The sequence below is a fragment of the Microtus ochrogaster genome, unplaced genomic scaffold, assembly GCF_000317375.1.
Source record: "Microtus ochrogaster isolate Prairie Vole_2 unplaced genomic scaffold, MicOch1.0 UNK11, whole genome shotgun sequence".
Lineage (NCBI taxonomy): Eukaryota > Metazoa > Chordata > Mammalia > Rodentia > Cricetidae > Microtus > Microtus ochrogaster.
The window spans coordinates 6,772,502-6,790,850 of NW_004949109.1; the positions used below are offsets into that span (position 1 = coordinate 6,772,502).

The window sequence follows — 18,349 nt, forward strand, 5'->3', positions numbered from 1 at the left end:
AAAAATTTTTTTAGTCCTTAAGCCACCCTGTAGCTGGGCCATTTTTTTCTCCTCCTTCTAAATTGGGAAGAGCTCAATGCTGCTTTGGGATTCCTGCATTTCAGGGTGCTTAGAGGCAGTCTGCCCAGTCTGGTACCCCCACAGGCCATGCACGCCTGCACAGAGGCCTGAGGGGTCTGCCATAGACTGAGCTTCAACCAGGAGTATGGGTTATGTGGACGGAAGATACCTTCTGAGAGGAGCTCCCAACCGTGTCATGGATTGCCAGAGATCATCATGATTTTAGAGGCCAGTTTTCTAAAGTCCCTGAATAAATTTGACAGACAGATCTGCAAATGGAAAGCTGAAACCAAACACAAGTCGTGCTCATTAACCTAACAAAGAGGAATTTGGCTTCCTGCTGAACTCTGTCCACTGTGCTGGCCACTGCCAGCCTGCAACTGTGGGCGCGCCCGTGCACACACACTCCACCCTCCCTTCTCCTTCCACTCAGACCAGTGCTAGGCTGTGATTGGTTGGGGATGGAATTATGGGAGTGGACAGAGGGGGGTTGGAGACTGCAGGTCACACGTGTACTGAGTCTGTCAGGGAGAGGAAACAGAACTAGGGGTGGCAGAGAAAAGGGGACAGAGCAAAGCCAAAGGGGCTGGGGTTGGCAGTGTGTGAAAAAGGCCGAAAAAGCAGCAGCAGCAGAACGTGTGTGTGTGTGTGTGTGTGTGTGTGTGTGTGTGTGTGTGTGTGTGTGTGTGTGTGTTTAGAAAGAGAGGCCAGACTTTTAAGAAGCTTAAGAGGTTAAGTAAGATTCCATTGCTTGATGGTATTAGGTCTTAGTCAAGCTTTAAGCTCCTTCAGTGGGTTTGTCAAAGTCACCCTGGCTCCTGGCTTATGTGGACCTCTGTGACATAACAGCAGACACTTAAGAAAATGCTCACCTGTCTGCATAGTTGAATATTTTAACCTACCACCTCCTTATTAGGTGGCCATGTTAGCTCATACACATCACAGTAGACGCAGCACCTAATCAGAAACAGACTGACCAAAGTAACCAAGCAAAACATTCCAGAGAATGACCAAAGACTTCTCTTGGGTCAAAGAGAAGAGCAGCTCCAGGCAGAGGATTATTATGACTACAGTGTCAGCCTCCCGAAAGGAATGCCATTGCCACTGCCCCACAGCCTCTCCAGAGAAGAATGGGGACCAAGTCTCTGTGACTTGGAAGTAGGTACTCAACTGGCTTTGTTTGCCCTCAGGATAGCTGGCGATTCCCAAGTCCGAGGAGGCTCTAACCAGGCTCTGGGGCCTGCTGGGGCTTCAGGAAGGGCCTGTGGGCCTCTTGTTTCCATAGGAGTCATTCCACAGTGTGCTCTGCCTCAGTCGACTGCGGCTAGTGTCATAGGAGAGGGGATCCGAGGTGAAATGGGGTTCCCATCTTCCAGCAGCTTCTGCCTGAAGACAGGGATGGCCAGGTGGCAAAGCATGCGTATTAGAGTCCTGAGTGTTGTCAGGAAAACACCTGGAGATGGTGAGGGCAGGGCTGTGGAAACACAGAAGGGGCACCGGACTTTAGCAGGTGTAGTCAGAGCAGCGGGACATTTCGTCAGAGTAATAAATGACTAATAGAAACTGGCCAAGTCTGGGGACTTTGGGAAGGACTTGGGTGAGTCCTTTGTAAGCAGAGGAACCAACACACCTCAGAGGGGCTCCCGCCTGCTCTGAACGCTCGCTCTCGTGCACAGAAATTATTCTCAAAGAAGCAAAACCAGAATAACACTTAAGTGACTGGCCCAGGCGCTCACTTTAAACTCGCCGCCACACTCCCTGCCTCTCCAACAGAACCTTGTCTTGAAGGGGGACTATTCATTTATTCTAATGATAGAATGTCATGCTCTCTAGATTGGCCTTGGACCCACTATGTAGCACGAATGACCTGACCGGATTTCTCCCTCTAACTCCTGAGTGTACAGTGTGCCTGCATGCTAGAAGAGGGCACCAGATCTCATTACAGATGGTTAGGAGCCACCATGTAGTTGCTGGGTACTGAACTCAGGAACTTTGGAATAGCAGCCACTGCTCTTAACCGCTGAGCCATCTCTCCAGCCCTCCACTTGTCCTTTGTAAAATAGCCTCAAGAACACCAAGTGGGAATACATACAAGGGCCTCTGGATTGTTCTGAGAAGGAATCCAAAGCACTATGGTTTCGAAGATATTTCTCTTCTTTAAAGCAGTTTAAGGCTATCTATAAACCCCTGCTGTTTCTGACACAGACTCACAGGAAATAACATGCAAAGGCACTGAGATGCCCTGTGCAGGTTTAATGCTAATCTTCACTACTTACACCAGTGGGTTTGGATGACTGTCGGCCTCTAAAACCTCCATCCCTATCATTTTAGGAGTGCTTATTTGGTTCTCTCAGGCCCGAAGCTCTAGGGAACATCCGTAGGACACTCTGTGCCCAGATTTCTTGTGATGCTGATGTGGAAATGGCGGTCCAGAGAGCTGGAAACTGCCCTTGAGTACTATACAGCAGCCGAGCCAGAATCTGGCTGGACAGACATCCAGATCAATATTGTCTCTAGTTAGCCGGGCTTCGGTCTGTCTGCTCTATACCCTGCTTAACATAAGCAGAGCTGATGGTGGCACACCCCTTTGTTAGAGAGAGAGAGAGAGAGAGAGAGAGAGAGAGAGAGAGAGAGAGAGAGATCCCTCTATGAAACCAGAGATCATGTGCACACACGGCCAGTGTGTTCACCTACGCTATTAATAGCTGTCGGGTTTGTGCCGGTTGCCCATGCCTTGTTTTCAGTTGTTTATCTTCATTGCTATCCCGCTGAAATAATAATACCAATCACAACTACTAGTTCTTCTTGCTCAGTGTGAAGGATAATGTTAATATATCGATGCAAATGTCGAGTGTTTATCACCGCACATTCATTTCAACGGAACCAAAGCTGAAGAAATCACTCCTTAACGAGGCCATCCCAAACAAATTTTTTCACCAAGTATGTTGATAGATCAAATCCTATTAGCCCTAACTAAAATTCTTTCCTGTGGCACTTGGTTGGAATCAAGACAACAAAATGAGTGGAAACCAGTTCATTCCCTCCCTCCCCCGAGATTTATTAGCCACACTTGTTCTATTAAAACATAAGTTGTTATAATGGCAGAAAGTTTTTAAGGTGACAATTACAAATATCAAGAGCAGTCAATACTCAACTCTGAAGAGCATTTATGAATAATAATGCATTAGGAGAGGTCAATTGGGCCTTTGATCTGAGTATTCTGGGCCTCCGCCCTCGATTTGTTAGTAAAGTCTTCCTTATCGGCAGAAGGAGGCAAATGATCCCAGCAAACGTCTTAAATGTGCAACTTTGCTTATCTTCCTGTATTAATGATCCTCGTGGCAGTTGTTGTATTAACCTTATCACACAGCATAGCAATACGGGAGGCCTAATGTGCAAGAAAGGGAAGAAACATTCCGTTTAATCTCAGGGACCTTTCCCTAACCTAGCAATTTTCTGACTGTCAAGCAGAGTAAAAAATGAAAGTTGGGCTTTTACTGGGTTTTTTGTAAAATCACAAAGAAGCGCGATGTTTTCAAATGGGCAACTCACTAAACATCAGCGTGAAGGGAACCCAGATAAAATTACTCACTAACGCCTGGGTCTGGTGAGGTCGGCTAAGTTGTGCTGCCCAGAAGATAGGAAGTGGGTCTTGAGAGGGCCAGTCTCCTTCTGTCTGTGGGTAGGCACTGCCCAAACGCCCGACTGTCCCTGGAAAGTTCTTTATCATGCTGTCCCTGTCCACATGGAGGGGATCCCAAGTCTCTCATCTTTCTAATTCCTTCTTCACTTTGACAACAAAAGGAACCTTGGCCTCAAGACTCTTCCATCTATATCTCAGGATACTTGAGAAACCATCTAACTTTCAGATTGGAATTAGTATTTCCTTCCAGCACAAACGCTGCACTCACCACACACTGTGGCAGGGTGAACTCAGCCCCTTCCACTTGCCACGCCAGGTAATTTTTTTTTCATTATTCTTTTAATGCAAAGCAGGGCTACTGATTACAGAAAAAGCAGCTTGGCTCTAGCAATAGGTCTTCTCCAGTAACCCTCACTGTCATGGAAATTCCAGCCGCTACAAGAATAAGAGCCTCAATCCATATTTGCCAGCTCTAATATGAAATCTGTCAGAACCCAAATTAATGAGTTCCAAATTCCTTACATCACGATAACAGGTTAAGACTGGTCAATTAATTACATAAATCCTTCCCGATTCATTGTGCGTTTGCAGCCCAGATTGTGTCTTACATTACTCCATGACACAAGGCCTTTTGGCTCCTGTTGTTCCGAAGAAAGGCCCTATTTAAGTGGAAGCTGCCTGCCACGGCAAAATGTTAAATGTCACACGTTAAATGTGCACTTTTCTGTAATTGCTTTTGTTAAAAAAAAAAAATTAAAGTATGGGGCTCCTAACACCCCGCCGTGCTGAGGGCTGGGATTGTCCTGAGTGCCAGCACGGTCAGTACCTGTGCTCTGTCTCCTATAATTCAGACTCTTCCGGACCCAAGCTTTGCTCCAAGAAACTAGAAGGTTGTGTTTGTGAAAACAGCCCAGTTCCCCTAAGATCAGTAGTGGCAAATACAGACAGTTGAGATGCTCTCTCTCTCTCTCTCTCTCTCTCTCTCTCTCTCTCTCTCTCTCTTTCTCTCTCTCTCTCTCTCTCAAAGGAAGAGATTAAGATCTGATTCCAGCTTCTCTTGTCAGGTAGTAAAGGTGCAATTAAATGTGTAAGCCATGGTGGACCTAGTTAACTTGAAAAGGAAGGCACATTATGCAAGTGGATACTGTACATGGGTAGTTCTTGTCGCCAAAAAAAAGGATGCTCCTGACGGCTTTGCTATTTGGATTTGTAACTGGTATGCACATATGGAGGGTAGAATTGAGGACACAGAGGGCCACGAAGCCATTCAGGCCAAACGTTTTGCTCTTTGAAAAAAATAAATAAAAACCATCCAAATGAGCTTGGAGTCACAGCTAGGTGGACCGTGATCTGAAACCGTGACTCTGGACCCCTAGCGCTTCTCCCCGACACCCCACCGTATTGCTTTGTGGCCGGATGCAGGATGCAGAGATACCGTTTCCTAAACCATCTCACAGCAGCCGTGGGTTCTGGCGAGCACCAGCGAGCAGATGATGCTCTGGGCAGAGCCCGCGGGGTACCAGCTGCGCCGCACTGCCCGACAGCGACCCCGTCCGTCCACCAGAGGCCTCGCATCGCCGGTCATCCCTAAGTGACCTGGATTGGCAGCTTGGGGACCTATATGTCCCCACGCGTGAACACACCGGCCTCATCCAGAACCAGGCAGCACGTGCTCCCTCCCCAGTGGCCCAGTTCTGCCATCAGGCACAATTGTCCGCACAGGGTCCAGAGGAGAGATGGATGTTAGCGTATTGGGCTCCGGTCTGGGAGGTTCCAGGCTCCTGGGGTATGCACAGCACAGCGTGGAGCCAGCTAAGCCGATGGAACCGCGTGCACGCTCTCGGCGGGCAGCAGCGTCTGAAGAACAAAGGCCCACGTGCCTCCCCCACCCGCGCCACCATGTGTGCAGAGGCTTTGTTTGGTCCTCACTGTCCGGTGCGGGACGCTGGCGGTGCCCGAGGCAGGTGGGCCGTGGTAAATCGCTCTCCACCCGCCCACTCCAAATGGCTTCCCCGCCCCACCCGGTTCGCAGAACAGTTGCTATGGGTTACCGGGGCGGTTGCCATAGGTTACCGGATCGAGGAAGCGGGAGCGTGCGTGGGATGGCGGGAGCGTGCGGGCTGCTGAGCCGAGGCCCACGGGGGTGGGGGCTGAGCTATAAAGAAGGCCCAGGTAAGAGCCGCAAATCCACGCGTTATGCCACGCAGAGCCTGCCGACATCGGCAGCATCTGCGCTTCTCTTTAGCTTAAGCCGAGTGGATTCTGCAGAAATTTTTGTAGCTTAGTTTCCTTCTCTCCCTCTTTTCCGCTTTATCTTTTGAAAAGAAGTCTTTGGAATTTTGAAGAAAAAGGGTCATGGACTACCAGAGTTTGCGCAGCTAAAATAAATTAGTGCCCAATGTACTGTTCTTAACAAGGACCTAGAAGTTTCCTACAAGATGGAAGGGCAATTGTATCTGACTTAAAGGGACAACGGTGACGCGACTGTAAGATGCATATGGTCACGAACAAAGCCCCAAACCTTTTGTAAATACATCAATATCCAAAGTTATTGTTTCTTTACATGCGGTTTTTTTTAGCTCCATTCTATTAAAATGTCTGTATTTCTTGCGCTGACTTGCAAAGAAAACTGCACCCATGCCTTTAATGAATGTCAAGTTGCCACAACTAAGTTCAGACATTTTATATTTGGAAAAGTGTTCATAGCAAATTAAGAAACAGTTTTCTTCCAAAACAAAACTGGACTGAAATAAAAGGTTTCCTCTGTGAAAAAAGACGCAGCATTGTATTTCTGGGGTACTAGCTAACTAATTTAAATATTAAGAGGAAGGCGATTTAGAAACTGAATATGCCTTCCTAATTTTTGCATTGAAAAAACAAGTCCTTTCATGCAAATACTTAAAACCTTATTGTACACATTTAACTCGATGATAAAGCACCAAAATAAGGAAGCCGAGTTAAAAACAACATCCAGCTACCACTATTGGATATAACATGGCTTAGCTAAATAAATTTGATAAAAATCCTTAATGTCATACAAGAAATTCTATACTTTTGCTCCTCTATGTTGCATAAATCTTGTTTGTATTTAATTGTTAAAAAGATTTGAAGTAGACTCGAACAGTTCTAGCGATATCTATTTGGTATCTTAGGGAATGAAAGTTAGAGCGAAGACAAACATCTGTGGTTTCCCTGGTGGGTTGTTTTTTTTTTTAATTGAAAATTTTAACTAGAATTTTAGCAAGTGAGACTTTAAGTCTTAAGTAACAGGTTGCTGACTTTCATTGTTGACACCGTTAGCTCTCTATAAAGTGAGCTTTAAAACAAATTCATAGGATTATGACCTTCCAGATGTAAGGTCTACCCTTGCAGAATTATCCAGGAAAACAGGGTTTTGCCGAAATGTAAATCATAAGGCATCCAGAATTAGCATCATGGAAAGCTTAATTCGCATAAAAGTAGTACTAAATGTCCATCTATTTAGTTACTTTGTTCTCCTCCAGACCTAAAAATAAAAAACAAAGCAAAGCAAGTGCCCACTGGAAACTGAAGGTGATTTAAATATCTGGGCCCCCAAAAGCCAGTCTGAAAAGGCAAGTGCTTAGATGTCACAGCAGCTACCGCAGAGGAAATACAACTGCTGCAAACGTCAAATCAAAGTTCTTCAGTCAAAAATTACCAGGAATTTTAAAAACACTGAATTTAGGTCTGAGACTGTAGAAATTATTCTGTTACGTAAAATAAGTGATCCAACAACGTTTTTTTCCATGTTTAATGTGAAAACAATGACGTCATGAAGTTTACAGAGCAAATATTAAGCATCACTCAATATTAACTTCAATGATTACATCATCTCATCAATAAATAGTAGGGTAACTGGTGGCATAGTATATGCTTTTCAAAAATGATGTAAACCATAAATGCTGCAAATTCATAACTACTGAGGAGTGGGAATCGCCCTAGAACTTCCCATGCAGTGAGAGAAACAGCTGCTAAATCTTCCTGCATTAAATTAACACTAGAGGACAAGATGGAAGACACTGAACAGAAACAAAACCGTTACAGAAGTTTCATGTTTCACATGGGATTTTTAAAAAGGAGAAAGTATAAAGAAATTGTTCTTACGCCAAATTTAATGTTTCTGTTTCTTTTTTACCAGTTCTCTGAGACAAGCATTTCCAAGGACAACTCAATAACTTTTGATTAGCACAATAACTACTAAACACCCAATGTAAATGGCTGCTTGTTGCAGCAGCTTTTGCTCCTAGTGAGAGTGGGAGCCATTCCGTGAAAGCAACAAGTCATCTGTCTCACTTAGAGGGAAATACTTTCTTTCAGCTTCTTTTCATCAGCAGGGAGGACTTAGCTAACTACCCAGGAAAAATGCTGCTTTTCTGAAACTGGAAGCTCACAGTGGACCCAAGACATCCTATCTTTGGGCCACAAAGAGAGAGACAGAGAGAAAGAGAAAGAGGAAGAGGAAGAGAAAGAAGAGAAAGAGAGAGAACTATTCTACTCAAATTAAGCCAATCTTCAGGTAGATACCTTAAAAGAAAGGGCTTCTAAAACACCGATATGAGCTCTGACATTAGCAACCTGACTTTCACTCCAAAATTATTGAAATAGTTATGGGTAAAAATAATTTAGCTCTTATAAAAACCTTCTTTTAACTTAAAAATTTGTAGTGAGGAGCCCCCACTGGCAAAAGTTACGTGATTTTTTAATGCACATTTTTAAAATGTCAGAAAATAAATCATAAGCTATGATTCTAACTGCACAATGGTAAAATGACTTGTTGCCAGAAGCCATGTTTAAGCTGATTTTGGACAGTGAACGTGTATTTCTAAATCTACAAATGGCAAATTTAAGCAAAATTACGAACACTTCTTCTATGTTTTCCCTAAGATGTAAACATTATTTTAGTACGTCTTTATTTGTAAGACATATTCTCCATTAACATGTGAAATAGCATATGGGAAAGTTTAAATACTCTTAAATATTTCACTCAAACACCCCAAAGCAAAGCATTTTCCAGAGTAGGGGTCAGTCTCCACAGAACAAGAGCCACGTACCAAAGAGGCGGTTTGCTGTGCCGGGACTCTGTACGCTGGCTCCAGTCACACACTGTTTACTGAGACTTCCCCATTGCCATCGCAAGGATGCTCTGTCTCGGTTTTAAAGGCTACTGATACACCTAGCTCTTTAAAATGCAGTTGAGAGCAATTAGATTATGTTTTTATACATACAGCATATAACTCACTTCACTTGAGGGCAGGATCGTATTTACAAGTCTTATATGGCAATAAAGGGTTGTATGGCATTCACAGACCTTACTGCTTTATACAGAAGCCTGGCTAAAATTAGACAACATAAAAATACTAGCACTAAGAACCCACCACTGTAAGTATTTGACTACCTAGGATAGTGACAGTGGCATTAGGTAAGGATCTACTGTGAGCAAGCGTTCTCTCTGGCTGGGCACAGTTTTGTGCCAAAGGTGGCAGCCCTGGGATTCCCCCTCAGGACTCCTGCAGCGCCGGGGTTGCTTTGCATCCATGTGAACTGCTGTCATCGCTACTGTGGCCAAGCCCAGAGGAGGAACTGGAAAAGAAGAGAGGGGGAAAATAATAAAAAGAGGAAATTGGTTTTCACAACACACTCAAAGCCTGAGTAACAGAGGGGAACTTTCATTATCTCCAGTCACAAAGAGAGACAGGAAATTTGGACTTTTAATTAGCCATTTGGAGTGCAGTTGGATATTTTTTTAGCTAGATAATTTAAACGCGAATAATTCAAGTCTGACTAAATGAAAGTCACATAATCAGAATGCAGATAATTGAATTTCTGCTGCATTCATTAATTCAGTGTGGAGGTGTGTGTGAAGACCACTATGATGAGCTGTCACAGCTCAATAAAATCTCAGTCAATTAATTTTTTCATTATCTTAGTATTACATCAACAAAAAGCAAAACGTGTATCTATCTATGTGCATGCACGTGGACACTGCGTTAGATAAATATGTCTGTTGAGCCCACGTGCAAAGGAATACCTTTCGGAATCGTAATCTACGTCATTGTCTTTTTTTCCCTCTTCATCTTCTTCAGGGAACCGTCTATTCATCAAGGCGAACTTGTGAATTGCTTCTTCCACCGAGTACTTGGTCTGCCCGGAAACACACGCTTCAATGTCCTCGGAGTTCAGATGGCTCTGCAAGAAGAGGTGGAGGCTGCTATCGGAAAGCAAAAGTGCGTTCTGCAGGACTCTGTATTAAAAAAAGAAAAAGAGGAAAGAAAGCAATTGATGGAGCAGGCGTGGGCACAGACCGGGTAGAAGACAGGAAACCCTTACCACGGTGCTCCTGATCTCTCCACTCTGAGAACTTTGCCCCGACGCTGGCCTCTGCCCACCAACGAGATAAAAACATATGCTAACTTTTTCCTTAATTATTTGGAATCTTAGGTGAGAAAGAACGTGACGCTGATGGCTAAGGACATCTGTTAAAAGAATAACCACAAGGACATTTCTCCAATTTAACCATCTGTTAAGACCATGTGGATTAATTATGGAAATATTTTGCTGATACAGGTAGAGAATTTTATTCTACTTTTAAAAATGGATGGCCAGCAGAGTGTCAGTGCCGCGGTCTTTACTGGATCAGCTGTCATGAAACATCCAAACTTTCAGCTACCGTTAAACTTATACGGAAAGGCCAATGTACTAATCCTTGGCATACTCCACACTAAAACTTCAGCAGTGACCGCTTTACCCAGGGAAACATTCACAAGGGCTCCTTTCAGGTGGCTTTTCTAACAACCTAAATCTAACTAGAAACTTCTGCAGGATCTTCAGGAGCAATGCATCTCTTGCCAAAATAAGCAACCAAGTAATTTCGATCCCAAACCTTTATCCCACGGAGTTCACACTGGTGGTTCAACAGGACAGACTGACGCGGATGAGAAAGAAGTTTCAACTAAAGCATCCGGACCCGACGGAGGGTTAGAAACTGGCCCAGCAGCAGGAAGCTGGCATGGTCTTATGCGTGTTCTCAGCCGAGCATATGCTTTTCTGGGGTGCCACAGAATAAGAAACCAAGCCAGTGCCCCTCCTCACACTTAAATAAAAACTGGCTTTTCATCTTTTGAGCTAATATCTTTGACATATGATAACTGAGTCTCCAGTAACTGTTCAGTGGTGACATTACAGGAGATACTAGGGCCAGGATATGGGAAAGGGGGAAACACTACAACCCATGTGTCATTTTGCCCAACATGGGATTTTTCTCATTCACAGACTATGAAAACCAGACCATATATTTCAGACCAAATGAGCCTTGCTTTATATCTTGTATGTTTAAACAAATGATCAGAAAAAAAAAATTCCTTTCTGGCCATTAATAGCAATTTTGTTAAATACCGAGGGCATCACAATAGCACATCCTTATCTTCCAGATAACAAAATTACTTCTTGAAGAAGGCAAATGTCTACAGACACACGAAGTCCAGTCCTCCCCTTTGCCTCCACAGACTTACAGATGTAATTCGAGGGGAGGGAGGCTCTTTACTAAGAGCAAAGCAAGACAATTATGCTTTGCAAAGAGAAAATCTCCAGCAAGGACTCTAAGTGCTCAACTCTGCGTGTCTTCTGGCCTGGTCCTCCCGGAAGATGGCCGTACGGCCATCTGCCAAGCAGGAAGAACCTTTGACTGCACTAAGATCTGTCTTCCTTGCTTACAAATGCTTCCCATCCATGTCTAAATAATTCAAATTAGGGAAGCGATTCATGGCAACAAGCCCCCAAGACGAACTTGGACCCGCTGTGAAGTCTGAGCCGCGTGTTTCCCGTGGCCGCCTGCTGGAAGCTTCCCACCCGCCACAGAACAAGTGGCTGTTCATAGGATTGTACACACGGCTTTGTTTCTGTTGGAAATGTGTTTTATTTTCTCTATAAAATAATGGGTGATCTCTAAAATTGATTTTAGATGGTTTGAGGCATTACTGCACAGGAGTAATGTGCACTAATGGCAACGATATTGGACACAAATTCATTTTAGCTTTATTTCATGTCTAAAGCAATTCCACTGAGCCTTGAACTGCTCACGTGCTGTTATTAACTGGCTGGGTACCTAACACATGGGCACCGCAAACAAAAGTGACCAGAGTGCAGGCTGATGGAGACCTCAAGGCTACTGTCCCTTTTCCTCTGCTATAATTCAATTTCCAATTTGACTGCGCTTTAGTCTCCTTAGTTCCCAGTTTTCTGCTGAACACTGCCACCTGGAGGACAAAGGGTAAAAAGCCAGAGAACAGGCCACCCCATTCAATAGAAAGAGGGGTAAAAGTGGGGGACAGGAGACAGACACTACCCTGAATACTCACACCCACAGGGCCCTGAGAGAGTTCAAAACCAGTACACCCACTAAGCTTGGTTTTATTTTTTTTAGTTTTTGGGTCTTGATAGCTAAGTTTAGACCACCAGGACTGTACACATATGAATTTGAAACAAAAACTACTTTAATATATTTTGTTTTCATTTTGTGGTCAAATAGCTTACACTGTAAAATTTAGAATGCAAATCTTAAGAGTCTGAAGTGGTGGGACTCACCTATAATCCCAGCACTTAGGAGGCTGAGGCAGGAGAATTAAGAGTTCCAAGCTAGCCAGAACAACATTGTGAGACCATCTCAAGTAATAATAAATTTTAAGGTATTTTTTAAATTTAAAAGATGCAACCTATAGTTGGGCAATGGTGGCACACGCCTGTAATCCCAGCACTCTAACTCAGGAGTTAGAGACAAGTGAATCTCTGTGAGTCAGAAGCTTCCATAAAAATAAATATCTAGGTGGTTGTGGTGGCGCACACTTTTAATTCCAGCACTAGGGGGCAGTAGTGGGCAGAGGCAGGCAGAGTTCTGTGGGTTCAAAGCCAGCCTGGTCTACAGCTTGAGTTCTCCGACAACCAGACCTACCCACATATTGAGACCCCCCCAAAAAAAATAAAATAAAATAAATATATATTATTTTCAAGCCTTTATAGTGGGAGTTTTAACAAAGCAGCCTATAGAATGTCAAAGGGATTTCTGAAAACATATTTACAATGCAAGTCGAAGTTGCTTTTCCCCCTACTCCCCCCCCCCAACAATGCTAGACAAAGCAAGGCCTGCTTTCCCCTTCACTGGACACAGTGAAGTCTGGTTTTCCTTAATGTGATTTTACTAAGCATATTATACAGTGGTTCAGCTGAAGAACAGCTACGGTACACAAAATCATGGAATCCTAGAGATGCCCTGGATTTTCTGAACTCAGTAGAATGCACTCTACACACATCTGGAAAGTACACCGAAGGTTAGCTGTTGGGAAAAGGAAAAGCTAACTTGGCCTCTTTACTTGTTATCATGAGAGGAATAATTTAAACCTACAAATATTCATTGAAAGATATTCATAATCTATGCTGTGGTGCCCTCTATTGAACATAGAGATTTATTAAAAAAAAAAACACCACACTTGTGTATGTGTTTGTCTCTCTCTGTGTATCTGTGTGTGTGCGTGCCTATGTGCACGGGTCTTTTGTTTTTAAAAAACAAACAAACAACTTTCACACCACAGCCAGCCTCCATTACATCTTCAGCTCAAGGTCAGCCTGGGCTGTCCCAAAACAATGACGAAAAATGAAGTAAAATGCTATAAAAACACAATAGAAAGTCTAAACTGTGGTTGTGTGTGCTGGCGCTGGGACGCCTTCTGCAAAGAGGGGTCAGCTCAGGCGGGGCCTCACGCAGACCTCGTACCTCTATAACTCTGTCTCCGCTATGATGGTAGGAGCTTACAACTAAGAGTTAGGAGGATGCAAGAGGAAAACGACAGCCACAAGGGAAAATGAATGTCTGAAAATCTCACAGCCACACTGACCAGCTCAGCTTGCCGTGGCTGCTCTGCTGATATAAACGCAGTAGTTCCTACAGCACAGGACGCCTGTGTTCCGAGGGTGGCATGGATGGATGGGCTTCTCGTGCCCACACCGGACCAAATTTGCACGCTGTGACAATCCCAACCTTGCAAGGCTAGTAAGCTCTGAAACAAAGCCTGCAGCATCCAGCATGTACAGGGTCAACAAGTGATCTTCTCCGGCCACCAGAGAAACCATCTCAGTGTCGGCAGAATATGTATGGTGTTCATACTGAGTACATATTATTACGCAAATAACCTAGAAGTGAAATTTTGTTTTACATTATACACTGTACACATGCAGAAATATTTTTGCTTTCATGGCATCTTAACAACTTCAAAATGTAAATACATATCAAAATGTTTAAATCTATGCTTCAAGTCTGTAGCCAGCACATGTCACATTTTAATGCTATGGATTCTAGAGGCCTTCCACCAAACCAGGGGTCGGCTATGGATGGATGGGGACCAGTGATGCCTCAGAGGACGCCAGGGTGCGGTCAGGCACCGCCTTGGAGCGTCCATGTCATCCAGCTGCCCTAGGTGGTGTAGGGCTGACTGGAGGAGGGGCACCAGGGGTGAAGCCATGGATGGCTGCTACTGGTGCCCAAACTGGACCCAACAGGAGCTGTATGAACAAATGTGACTCAGAAAGGAGGGCCGGGGCGGGGGGGGCGGGGGGCGGTGTGTGCATGCCACAGCACATAGTACGTGGTTCAGGACACATCCTGCAAGGACAACTTGCTAGAGTCTGTTCTCTCCTTCACCCCCGGGGTTCTGGGGATCAAACTCAGGCTGTCTGGCTTGGCTGCAAGCACCTTTAGCCACTTTTATTTTTTTAGTTTTATTTTTTTTAATTAGATTCGTTCCATTTTGTGTGTGCTTTGCCTACACATATGTATGGGCACCACGTGTGTGCTTGGTACTCATGGAGATCAGAAGAACGTAACAGAGCCCTTAGAACTACAGTCATGGATGGTTGTGAACCACCGTGTGGTTGCTAGGAAACAAATGCTGGGTCCTCTGCAATAGCAGCAAGTGCTCTCAACCACTGAGCTGCCTCTCTAGCCCCCTCCCGTTTCATTTTCAATGTGAAACTAACTCATTAGAAACAAATGTTCCCACGGAATAAAGAGTATCCCAGCAAAGCTGTCTGCTCCGTGATTTGATCCTCTGGTGGCTGTTCATATCTGTTGCTTTAAATTTAAGACTTACTTATTTTCACTTTACGTGTTTGAGTATTTGGTCTACCTGGATACGCATGCACCATATAGGTGCACATGTGCACACCTGGTGCCTAAGGAGGCCAGAAGTGGCTTTGAATCCCAGGGAACTAGAGCTTCAGAGGGTTGTGAGCTGCCACGTCGGTGCTGGGAACTGAACCCGGGTCCCCTGGAAAATCATCACATGCTCTTAACTACTGACCCATCCCTCCAGCTCCCAGATCAAATTTGAATTAATTCAGCGCTCCCAGTGAGAGTGGAAGCGTCTCGGGACAAACAACATGTATGCACTCCATCTGTGCCTACAGCCGGGCACACAGCTGGCGGACGGAGGGTCAGCATGTGTCAGAGTCCTTTCCGTGCGGTCAGTTCTCTGACAACACAACCACCAGCATGAACAGCAATGCACTGGTATACTGCTCCACTCCGCGACCAAAGCAACCCAGGGACTCAAAGAATCAACCCGGGTTTCCTAGCCTGGAAAATATCAAGAGCCGGGACGGATGGGAGACTTACACCCACGTTCCTTGAGCCCTTGAAGCAGGATACTCGCCACTGTGACGTGTGTGTCAAAGCCAGTGAACAGCCAAATGATACATAGTACAAAACACCTCTGCCCTGGCACAGTCCCATGGGGGCAGATGTATGGAGACCAACGGTGAAAATACAGTGCTTAAAAACAGTGCACGGAGCAAAACCCAGAAGCTGGGCATGGTGCAACACACTTGTGATCCCAGCAATCCGAGCGGACAGTCAGGAGTTCAAGGCCAGAGTCAAGTACACAGTGCGCTTGAGGCCAGCCTAGGCTACACGAGACCCTGTTTCAAAGGACCAGCGTCAGAGGAATGATCAGTGCCCTACATTTACCTAGTGACACCAGCACAAAGATGCTTGCTGTCCCTGAACTTGCAAAAGCCCAACAGCTCCCCAGTGCTAGCCAGGGCTGTTCACCAGCTCCTGCCCAGGCCTCCCAGGCAGTGGCCAGGCAGCAGGCTTCCCTGGGGGAGCATCCAGAATGAGGCTGCTCTGTAAACACCAGCTACGTGCATCTTAAGGGAGACGCCATTGGCCACCTGGGCACCTTAGAAGCGGCAATTAACAGAAGGGAAAAACTGGACAAGTCCTGCCCAGCCCTTTGTTCTGTCACAGTGTAACACCACAAAGAACACTGCAGTCTGGCTCTTCTCACAGGGATTGCTCTGGTGTCTTCTTTTCCCCTGCCCTCACTCACTTCATAAGCTTCCAGCTTTCTGCGTGTCCCCGTGACCTCTTGGAAGGAAAGGCACTGTGTCAATCTAATAGAACTAAGTATTCATATTTATGTGCATACTTAATACCCAGGCCCTTCATAAGTGAGCCATATGGGGAAAGCAGCATATTGCTTCAGACTAGCTCCGGGTCCTATTTATTTAACTCAAAAAAAGGATAATTTCAGATCCCAAAGCCACTAGAAAAGAAGGGACACTCAAGGCCCCTGCCTCTAACTGGTTGGTGCTCACCTGACTCTATCTAGAATATGAAAAAAACAAGCTTACAGCTATTTCAGCCTTGAGTGCACTAAAATAATAAAGATCAACACGTAGACATTAGGTTGCCAGGCAGTGTTGCTGGTGCCCCAGTCCTTTGCCTACTCAACTGTCTCAGTCCTTATGGGAAAGGACTACCATTGCCCCATTTTATAGGTGGGACAATAGAGGCACAGAGAAAGTAAAGGGCTTGCCTAGCTCCCCGCTAGTGAAGTGGCAGATCCAAGATTTGAACCTCAGTAGCCTGGCTTCAGAGTCTCTGGTCCAGCCACTGAAGGGCAAGGCTCCCATCCTGACATTCCAGAGAGCGGATGAGACAGGGAGATCCTAGCAGGAAGGACTCGGCAGCTCATCACAGAGATCCAGGATCAACATACTGAGGCTACTTGGACAACACATGTATGGACAGACCATCCTCTGCAAAGAAGAGTAAGGCCATTTGGTCAGGGAAGAGCCAGGCAGCGTTGTTGGTGCCCCAGTTCTTAGCCTACTCAACTGGCTCAGTCCTTTTGGGGGAAGGGCCACCACTGCCCCATTTTATAGGTGGGACAGTAGCAGAAAGTGCCTAGAACAGACAAGTCTGGCTTGTCCGGGCTAACTGCTGCAAATAGGGCAGCTTTAAGGACGTGCTTGTTTTAAGTAATAAGGCACACTTATTCCCTAGGAAACATTACTTTTGTCAGCCAGCTTCCCGAGGAACTTGAACCTGCTTTATTTCTGTTGCTGCTTCCTTTGGGTTTGTTGTTATTATAGTTGTTTTAGGGTAGGAGAGTATTTCTTTGACATGGACTGGCCTGAAACTCACTGTGAAGCCTGGGTTGGCCTCAAATTCGCAGAAATCCTCCTGCCTCAACCTCATGGGTGCTTCCATTAGAAGTGTAAGCTGCCACTGTATCTACTCTTAAGAGACCATGTGTTTATTCTGATTCAGCCGCCCATTGTTTCTAGAAGGCTCCATTCACGCCTGCACCATTCCATGTGGGCCACAAGGTGGCACTCTAATACAGGATATGAACATACGAGGCCCACAGGCCAGCGGCATTTCAGAGCAGAGAAAACCCATGTTCTCTCTGCCTGCACTCCAAGCCTGGTTACAGACCCTCACTTACTTTCTGAGGAAATCTTCCAAGCCCTGACGACGCTGGTCAACGTGCTGGCGATTGTTCATGTTGAAAAACAGGTTCTTAGATGGAAGTTCTGGTAATTCTCTGATGAGAAAGAAAAAAATTAATCAGCAAATCAAGATGACTTGGCTGCAGAAATCCCTCAAACTGAAGGCACATCATGCATGGTAATAATTATCACACGGTTATCACAGAACCATTGTTGTATAATATTAACTTAAAGGAGAATCTGTCTTAAAGCAATTCTGGGGCCGTTGGTGATTAATATTCATAAAAGCTGGTAAAGTCACGTGATGGATTTTAACTTCAGATGCAGTAGGCACAGAAGTCACCAGAGGAAGCGAATCTGTGACCTCTCCTTACCGAGCACATTTTAACGCTATCAATTTTCAGTTCTAGACTATCACAGACAGATCGCCGTACTTTAACCCATAAGCCACTCACACCAGCAGTGCATTGCTTTGGAGTCTTTGCCGCAGCCACACGAATTCTCGGTATCTTCTTCGTACACAAGATGTTTTCATTGTAAAACACATGCTATTCGTCTGTGCAGAAACAGAAAAACATGAGGCTCACCTACGGGAAAAAGCCCTTATGTAACTCACAATGCGATGCTCACTCTAAAGAGGATGCAACCATGCCACATTAGCTCCATGTATGTGGGCATTGTGCGGTCTTACCCGTAACTCACCAGTCTTGGGCCTGAAGAAGCCATGGTGACGTAAATGAGTAGTGTTATCTTTGGGTGGCACGGCCACACCCTGACCAGAATCCTGAAGGAAATCTGAGCTCTCCTAACTACAAGCATTGTTTCCAAAGATTAGGAAACAAA

General features: G+C 45.1%; 1 protein-coding gene across 1 annotated transcript; it reads right to left on the reverse strand.

The window, feature by feature from the left end:
• Nucleotides 1–7,384: 7,384 nt before the first annotated feature.
• Nucleotides 7,385–18,088, reverse strand: Snx10 (sorting nexin 10). Its single transcript, XM_013353565.2, has 4 exons — nucleotides 17,962–18,088; nucleotides 17,503–17,601; nucleotides 9,753–9,965; nucleotides 7,385–9,304 (listed from the first exon to the last, which is right to left on the reverse strand). Exons 1-4 carry the CDS (start codon nucleotides 18,051–18,053, stop codon nucleotides 9,223–9,225), a joined length of 486 nt encoding a protein of 161 aa, XP_013209019.1. The 5' UTR covers nucleotides 18,054–18,088; the 3' UTR covers nucleotides 7,385–9,222.
• Nucleotides 18,089–18,349: the final 261 nt, after the last annotated feature.

Coding starts and splice junctions, on each gene's coding strand:
- Snx10 (XM_013353565.2), bottom strand. CDS start 18,053: ATGTGTTTTACAATGAAAACATCTTGTGTACGAAGAAGATACCGAGAA. Junction 17,602..17,961: donor CAAAGCAATGCACTGCTGGT/GTGAGTGGCTTA, acceptor CTTTCTCATCAG/AGAATTACCAGAACTTCCAT. Junction 9,966..17,502: donor TTGGAAGATTTCCTCAGAAA/GTAAGTGAGGGT, acceptor TTTTTAATACAG/AGTCCTGCAGAACGCACTTT.